The sequence below is a fragment of the Ammodytes marinus genome, assembly GCF_949987685.1.
Source record: "Ammodytes marinus genome assembly, chromosome: 12".
NCBI lineage: Eukaryota > Metazoa > Chordata > Actinopteri > Uranoscopiformes > Ammodytidae > Ammodytes > Ammodytes marinus.
This window is the reverse complement of record NC_137216.1, coordinates 17109014-17118447: the sequence shown is the minus strand read 5'-3', so window position 1 is coordinate 17118447 and position 9434 is coordinate 17109014. Positions and strand designations below refer to the sequence as shown.

At 38.6% G+C, this 9434-nt stretch overlaps 1 protein-coding gene across 1 annotated transcript; it reads right to left on the bottom strand.

Annotated features, from left to right (window-relative positions):
• Positions 1-1096: 1096 nt before the first annotated feature.
• On the bottom strand, positions 1097-2083 carry b3galt1b (UDP-Gal:betaGlcNAc beta 1,3-galactosyltransferase, polypeptide 1b; the record flags this gene model as incomplete). The annotated part of the gene is made up of 1 exon (XM_080037825.1): positions 1097-2083. One exon carries the CDS (start codon positions 2081-2083, stop codon positions 1097-1099), a length of 987 nt encoding a protein of 328 aa, XP_079893951.1.
• Between the last annotated feature and the right edge of the window lie 7351 nt (positions 2084-9434).

Here is a 9434-nt window from a genome sequence, read left to right as displayed (position 1 = left end):
CTTGCGAGATAGACGCTTTCACAGTAAATGTCACATTAGCTTAATACTACAAAACCTTTGAAAAAATCACATAGTTTTTCCATTATGCCAGTAGCAGTGCTTCAGTAATCACTGATATGCAGGATACGTATGACAGTACATCCAGTCTGTGATGGTCTTAGCTACAGTAAAACTCATACTTACACAATATGATGCTGTATTTCTCTTGATTTGTGGAGGAGCTGATGGGCTGATATAGCTGCTGACGTATAACCAAGAGCAGTAAGTGGAGTAATGAGGAGCTGGTCGCTGAGACACAATTACCTCAAGCATTAATTTGGCAAAGAGGGGGGAAATCATATATGCATCTGGCTTTTTTTTAGAGAGAATAGGCAGTGAAATCATAACAATATGTAAACAAAAACATCAGGCAGATTTATACAAAAAATTTGTGGTTTTCATTATTACTAACGTTTAAGAAAAATGATTGCCTGTTTTGTCGTGGGATAAGATTAACATTTGCATTTTCACTGTTTTCAAAGTCCCCTTTCCCTTTTTAATAATATCTTTTAAATATAACTACAATAGATCGTTAAATATTAATTGAATACTTTAGTGTTGGTGGCATAGAAACTCTGTTTTGGAGTACACCCCTGCAGGAAGATCAGGGTGCTGAGTCAGCAGCCATGCAGTGGACATAGCAAGGCAGAAGGTTGTCAGTGTGGGGGCTTGAACCGGGTGTAATGCCATCTTCACCCCCTAGTACTTAATGCCTACCTCTGATTGACTTAATGCTTATGAAGAATATTCTGCATAAAATGGACCTGGAATACATGATCAAAACTACCTTCAGACAGTAACAACACCATCTAAACATCTTAATTATGCATGAGAATATGCGCTTTACAAGCCTCATGCATTCATTAACAATCGTGAGGTGTAATCAGCAGAAATAAACATAGATGGATGATGATGAAAACATTTGTCAGGATATGGAGACATGCAGCAGCCCCCAATGTTTTTTACATTACTCAAGTGTGATGCATTTTAAAAAGGAGAAAGGAAAAAGAAAAAGAAAAAAATGCTTCAGTTTTGTTCAGCGGTCATGGTTGCCCCCCTAACATCTCAGGTGCTTCTTGCTGGACATGTCATTCCAAATCCGATGCATCTCCTCCGGGGAGATCTGGTGCACGGTGATTACCCGTCGGTACCTGCACAGACTGTAGGCCATTTTCCAGTGATTAAAGCCACTGTTCTGATAAGGGTGTACGCCCATCTTACGCAAACACAGTCCCACATACACATCCTCCAGGTGCAACAGTCTTGTGTGTAATGACGTCTTGTAGATCAGCTCGGCTACGTCCGACGAGAACACGTAGCCGGTGCCCGAGCAGAAAGGCGGATATTTACTGTCGGGGTACAAGTCTCTGGACATGTACCACTTACTGCGCATATCCCTAATAGGACCACCGTTAATGACGTAGCCGGTGAAATATCTCCTGCGTGGCTTGGTACTGGGCTTCAGCAGCTTGTAGATCAGATTGTCCATGTTGACGAAGATGTCACTATCCGTCTTCAGGACGTACTGCGCCTGGGGGCAGAAGGTGGACACCCAGCGCATGCCCATCATGGTCTTGAGGGTGAGGTTGTGGTACGAATCGATGAAGTTCTCCACCACAATGTCATGGAAGATCTGGCTCTCCTGCTCCACCATCTGGTTGAGGACGGGGTCTGTGTTCCTGCCCAGCAGAAAGATGGTGAGGATGCGCACGTCGCTGTAGGTGCTCTCATCCCCCCAGGTCTCCCGGATGGCCTGCCGCGCGTCAAACTCCTTGTGCGTGGAGCTGATGAGAATGACCAGGAAGGGAGTGACACTTTCGCACTTCTTCGGCTCGCTGATGACAAACTCAAAGGCATGTGGGTTGAGGGAGCGGGCGTGGATGTTGGTGAAGGTGAGGTTCTTCAGGGATTTGGGAATCTTACGTATAGGAATAGACATGTGGCCGACATACGTGGACGTCGGGCGAGAGATACTCAAATACCACAGAGCACTCGCCCAGCAGACCACTGTCAACAGGTACAAACATGACACTTTTGAAGGCATTATGCAGCATGTAGGTGTATTTTGATGAGATGGATCTTATAAGGCCTTCTTTGCATGAGCAATGTTTCACCCAGCGAGGCAGCACTAAGCTGCTCCAGCGGGCACTCTGACATTAATTGTCAGTAATGGATTACTTTCCAGAGAAGCGATGCAGTTTGCGTTTTAATGCAAAGCACTTTAAAATCTTATAGACGTCCAATTTCTCTTGGTGACACTTCTGCTTCTCCATTTACATCTGAAAGAGAGACAGAGACAGAGAGAGAGAGAGAGAGACAGAGAAAGACAGAGAGGGAGAAATGGTACATTAATATAAAATAAATAGATCAAACAGGCCCTAGAAAAGTATTTTTAATAAATCATGAGAGAAACCATATAAGTTATTTCCCACCAAATCCAATATACTCTGCAGTTGCATTTTAAATATACAAAAGGAACATCGTAGATTTAGCTATCAGCAACTATAGCCAAAACAAGACAAACAAATGAGGAAATACTGCATTTGATAATAATACTGGCTCCATGAATTTATACCATAAATAAGCCCAATTACTGTAGAAACAATGCAAACACACGTCACGTCGTTAGTTGTTGGGAGTCAAAATTCATCACAACACAAAAATGTATTTGTTTCCTTTGAGTAAATCTAGTTGGATGAAAGGAAAAGACTCAGGTGAGATCAATATCTAGAAAACGTGTTGGGAGAGAATGTAGTGAAATCAGCCTTCTAACAAAATGTATTAATTTTTGAAGTTTAAATATCGTTCAGTGGCAGCACATATTGAGACGTTAGGGTTTTCTGTACACAGCGTTACAGCTTTGGGGGCAAATTTGCTTTGTGACTATTACTGCGATTTTCAATTTAATTTTTTCTGTTCTCTTCCATTCAATGAAAAACAAAACAGAACACTTAATGGCTATGCTCATGTAGGCCTACTAATGAAGCATATATGTTTCAAAGGGCAATAGGAAGCAGAGTCCCAACACAATGACATCTCGTTGATGTCCTGGAGCGCTGAAAATGCATCAGACTGCATCATATTATTCTGGTAATATTGTTTTCTTCATTGGTGAAAGCAGCAGTAGCACATTGTTAAAAATATTCAAGTCATGCACTACATCGTTTTCCTTAAGAAAAAAGTACAAAAGGTTGGTTAGTTGCTGTTGAGCTAAACAAAGAGATGAAACTCGCAATAAGCAATAAGTGACCATTTTCACAACACATTGGCTCACAAGGTCAATTGATACTATTTCATCATACAAATAACCACTACAGCTGCTTTAAGTACAGTATGCATGTCAAATGTACTTGGTAACTTTATTTTTTTTTAAGTCATGTATTTTGTGAAAGAAAGTAACAAGAAATGCAACAATATTTTCAACGTTCAGCAGATGATTCTGGTGCCCGGGTTGGCATTTCACAAGAGCAGACAAATGCCCCTTTACATTTAAACAGAAGTCAAAAAAGAAAAAGGTTTACAAGCTCTCTTGTTCTGTGGTTCAAAAGAACTGAGGGGCTGGTGGCATTCTGTATGACAGCTTGACACAGTGGCACAAAGGTAACACCGTGCCATGATAAGACTTTTCCCTGAGGTAGTTCTTTCCCTCTGATTTGTTCAATACTGCTGCTATACTGTCTGCCTGTTACTGCGCTGACAGAAATCTGACATGTCTATTTTTTTGGCATGGAGCCTACATTTGGTTGAGCGTTTGCGCAGGTAGCTGAGTAGCTATAGTATGAGATAGTCTGTGTTCGCATATCCTATCTTTGAAACTCCACATGACTGTCCTATTTAGTTCTGTGAAGGCAGATCTGACATTGTACCACACGACCATAATGCACTTCAACTCTCTGATTCCATCTTCAAAGCATGGAGAATAGCAAAACCTGGTCTGAAATGTAGCCATGGTGACTTGAAGTCCATTTAAAAATAGACTGCCATTGCATGCACTTTGCACCCTGAGCTATCCTGAGAGACATTACATTAACAACAAATGATACATACATTCTTTGACAACAATGCCTTTTTCTTTGAAGAAGGTAAACTGTCACACAAATTTGTTCTGCACTTTTATGCCAGTTGATTATAAGAAATCAACCTTGTAATCTTGCATCCGCACGCTTTAGTTGATGTCGATTTAAGAATAGTTTATAGAGCTGCAGATTATCAGACTGAGACATACACTGGGGGTCAGGTAGAGTGAAGACAGAACAACAGGTGAAGGCCAAGCAAGGCCAAGTACACTTTCGATTTCTTCAGTTTACTGCATATTGCACATACTGTAAATAATGTTCCTCATTTTGCACATTTCAAACTATTTACTTATTATTTTATACTGTTTTTTTTACTTACCTTTGCACTATTTGGAATAAAAAGATTGTATATCAGTGATTCTTGAGAACCGGGACAAAAGGCCGTCTTGCATATGTAACTGCTGTTATGTTTAAAACTAAAGATATTTAAAATTGTAGATTTATTTTTATTTATTTATTTATTTGTTTATTTAACAGGGACAATGCACAGCACATAAGCAGTACCAGATTTAGCTATAAGCTAATTTTCATCTGTAGTCCCAAGACTAGATGTTATTAGGGATTAAGAATAGAATGTCTGGAGCACAATTATCCCCTTAAATTTTATTTTATCATTATTATGTCAAATATATGACACTTGTTATCTTCTCACAACGTCCAAAACAGTGTGTCCTCAGAGAAGGTTTCAATCTTATTATGCAATAAAACCTATTAAAAAAGTACTTTAATGATTAAAAAGAGCTTTTTTCATCAAAAGCAACACTAAATAATCTCTCATATCAATAGAAACAGTTTTTCTACAAAACATTCATGTTTTATATGGTTTCTAAGTGGTGGGACCACTTAACTGTAAATCAACACCGTCAGACATTTCATTATGTAAAATGTAATAAAATCAGGCGAAATAAGGGGCAGCTGTCACTTTGAAGGACTTCTTGTCAAATTCTACCTCTTCAGAGTACATTAGAGTCAGACAGGCTCTGATAAGTGTTGTAGTTTTAGAATATTTTACATTCCAAATCTTGAAAGTTCTGTGTCACAAACATAATATGTCAACACCGACTTACAATTTCTGAAGAAGTTATTTAACATTTTTTTATCATTTTATTTTCCTGATGTAGTTCATACTAGCACCTATCATCAACAGAAAAACCAAATGGCTACTAGATAAATTCCATTTGTTATGTTTAAGAAACGTTAAATATGTCAACACCGTCAGACAGGAAATCTGACGGTGTTGACATCTGACGGTGGTGATAGGCCAATGACGGTAAAAAAAAAAAGCTGGGAGGTTGTGTCAAAGCTTAGCTCAGTAGCTTAGTATATGTTGGATACATACATGTAATTTAATTTGACGAAACATAGGGTTTGTATTTTTTCAACATTGCACCCTGTTTTGTCCCACTTCTCAAGAATCACTGATATATTACATATTTCATCTTATCTAATTTTATTCTTCTGTTCTTATTGCACCGTGGGTCGGGGAAAAACGTAATTTCGATTCCTCTGTATGTCTGGCACAAATTGAAGAAATTGACAATAAAACTGACTTTGACTTTTGACTTTGATGGATGTTTACTCTAAGGTTAATACATTAGTGAAAACAGAAACCCAAAAAACAAACTAATGGCTGTATGGTTTACACAAACAAAGACTGGGGCCAGCTTGTAGCAAGCATTCACTGTGTCCCACATTTTCACAGCAAAATCTCCCTCTCCAGACTGAACAAAATATTTATGAGGCAGAACTGAGGCAATGTTAGCCTGGTTCTACCAGACCATCATACTTCATTTCATTTGTACAGAAGACTACTAAAGGGAAAATGAAATTTGAGCGGAAGTAGGTAGGCGGGCGGAGCCAGACTAAGGCAATGTTTGTTTGACAGTTCATTTGCAGGGGTTGTGTTAAACAGAACTCTCAAGTGGCTATTCAGAACAAACATTTCTACGTAAGCTGATCTGGGTCTCCCTAGTGCACAGACAACACCAGGTCAACTTGACCACTCCAAATTGTCCCTCAATGACTGATGTGGAATAAAGTACATTTCAGTCCTGCTGAATTCCATGCATGTCATGCATTAGTTCTGAATGAACTGAAGGTGATCTAGGCCTGAGCAAAACAGAAAAGTGAGAGCTATTACATAACGTGTTGTTTTGCAACAGAGGCTCTTCTTCATCTGTAAATATTGCATATGCAATTTATTTTCCTATATTTATATCTACATTATTCCTTGAATTTACTTGCACTCTAAATGTCTGTTGCCATTTTGAAGAGTGTCCGAGATCAAAGAAATTAATTGCCAACAAAACTGTCTGTGAAGAGTGATGAGGGACTCAGCGACAGACTCAGTGGTGTCCCGTATTATTACCGTCACACAGTCAAACCAAATGCTAAATCACTAGGCTGTGTGGTTATAATGTTCACGAGGACCGTGCATCATTCAGTGCATCACTTAAGATTCAACATCAGACATTAAGAGTTTGTGTGTTTACGTCTGCGGGTGAAATGGAGGAATATAAATGGACTACTTGCCTTGGAATGAGTGGAAGCATATATGAGTTTAGAAAATAGATTAGTTATGAGCTAGGGGGGAGAAGGGGCATAGGAGCAAGGTGGGTAGGACAACTGACAGAAAGATATAGAACAAGGCCATGAGAGATGGAGTAGATATGCCTAATTCACACTTTGTCCAATTGTTCAATTAATGATCAAATTATTTGTACCAAGTTTTGACAGATATACTGTGTTCATTGCAAATCAGCAAATGGCAGCATACTGTGCTGAACTGAGAAGGTAATTAGCGTTATCGCTGTGTGCATTTTAGAAGCTAGCATGGCTTTTTTTTGTTATTATTTTTTATTTATTTATTTTATTTAAAAAAAATTTGTCTTATCATTATTATTAGTATTATTAGTATAGGATTGTGTTTCTTGCTTTTGTTGTTTTTTGATTGTGTGTTGTATATGTGCCTGCATGGCTTATGTAATGTTGGTACAAGGAAGGGTTACATGAACATTATGTGATAAGTGTATTCATCAATGTATACCCATCCCAAATAAAAAGATGTTGGGGAGAAGCTAGCATGGCAAGCTGACTCTTAGCCTTGTTGGTGTTATAGTTTTTCACAGAGCATTTTAGTCCAGCCTGGTTACCTGCATGTGTGGAGGAAGAGATGTGGCTGCTGCTCTCACCTGTGTTTAGAGGACTGCAGGCCTGCAGACCTTTGCAGAGCTATCATTCCAATCAGCCCCCATAATACTGGGTGTCACACTGAGAGTAAGTCATACAAATCTCCCCACACTCTCTGTCGTACTATATTGGGTTGTACTGGACTGGCAAAAAGGACAGTTAAACATGAAAGAGTCTATAGGCCTATGGGGAGAAACATGACCTTCTTCAGGACATGAAACACGCACAAGAAACACAACATGGAGGCAAAATAATTAGCCTATACTACCAGGAGAGACCCAATTTAGCATGATTTATTATATAGCAAGAGAGTAAACTTGTATAGACAGCACAACACAAAGACAGCCATTCATCAAGACATACAATTTCTTTCTCCGAGTCTCTGGGTTGTCTGTTTTGGCGGTCCGACTTCTAAAAAGAGCTATTACACTCTCCTCTGTACGCCACAAAAATGTTTTGATTCATGGGCCCCAGGACATCTATAGACAGGTCTTTTAAAGTGTTTTCCTAATAACAACGTTTTAGAGCGAATAGATTGTCAGATTTAATTAACTGCGGCCTACGAAAACTGGAGTATTGAGGAGAGCCAGCATGCGCCGATGAAAATGCATAACCTTTTGCCTTTCATTTGACACAACACTTTTTGAATATTGCTGGTCAAAATCACAAAGCACACTATAGCAGAACTTTAGAGATAACAATGCTGTATGCCCTGCATTTTAACATGTCCCTGACAGTATGTCTACACCTCACTGTTTTAATACAAACACCACTGCAGCTTTTGTATTTGGTGTTTTGTAATGTGTGGGTGAAATTATGAAGCTTGGATTCCTCCTTTTGTTTCACTCCTCCACTCAGACCTTTCATTTTACGAGCCTTTGTGTGTATTTCTCTCTCTTCACAATAACAAATAATTGAATGATATATGAAGCACTGTTGACAGCACTAATGGAGCAGAGGTGTGTGACAAATGATATGAAAATGGAAGCAAAGCGAGCGGTAAAGTCTTAAATCTCCCTTCCCCAGCATTATGTTGCTGAAAATCACATTTGTAAGCTTATGCCTAAGATTTCATCGACCTTGAAAAACAAAGAGAGATTGACCGTGCGCACATTTTCAAAACCATTTAAAATTGTTTTTCACAACATTAAATTGATCCACTCTATATTTCATGAGCGGAAAAGCCAATTTTTCAACTATCGCACACATCCCCTGAACAAGAGTAAGCCTGCAAAGCTTTTTCATCAGCCTTTATCTATAAACCTGCATTTCAGAAAGACTGTTGTGTGGGCTACTGTTGGATCAGTTGTTCCGGAAACACAGATGGTTTGAGTATATGAATATATATATGAGAAAACCCACTTCTTTAAATGATGTGGCATCGCTTTCATCTACAGCCCTGGTAGATAACTCATGTATTAGTAGCTATATGTGGTGACATATATATCATTATTTATTTTACTGTGCAGCGCCTATTACTGTTTGCTAAGTCTAGTTCCCTAAGTTGCTATGGTGACCCAAAGTGTAGTAAAGCAGTAATAAACTTGGAGTTTGGACAAAAGATATATTGCGATTAAAAGGCTGATGGAATTAAATAAAAATGTTCCACTTTGTGTTTTTATTTCATAATGTCTTATTCTGTTATTCAAGATCCCTAACAGACAAGTTATCATAGGCATACATTTTAAATTGCTACAATGATTGAACAATACACTTACTCAAGTGTAATTTTCTTGAAATCACATTCATTTTTAATCTCCCTCAATTAAAAGTCAAGAATATATGAGTTTGCAAGTTTTTTTCTTTTAAAGAACTACCAGATGCTAAATGTCTCCTAAATCACTGAAAAGATTATGCTCAATGTATGGCCACTGGAGGGTTCCAAATCACACTTGTTTAAGTTTCATATTGAACTATGATTGGCTCACAAACTAGTTTTGATGTCACAACGCGATCACTCGTAGGTACATGTCTTGAACTGAGATTTAAGATTAAACTTTTCCCTTCAGCAGATGAGTGTGAAAACAGTCGTCTGGTGACAAAGTGTGGACACATCAATCTGCACTGAAGCTCAAAAATTAAAGTGAAGCAAAAATCAGCAAAACAAATGTTTTAGAGAAGAGGCACTTT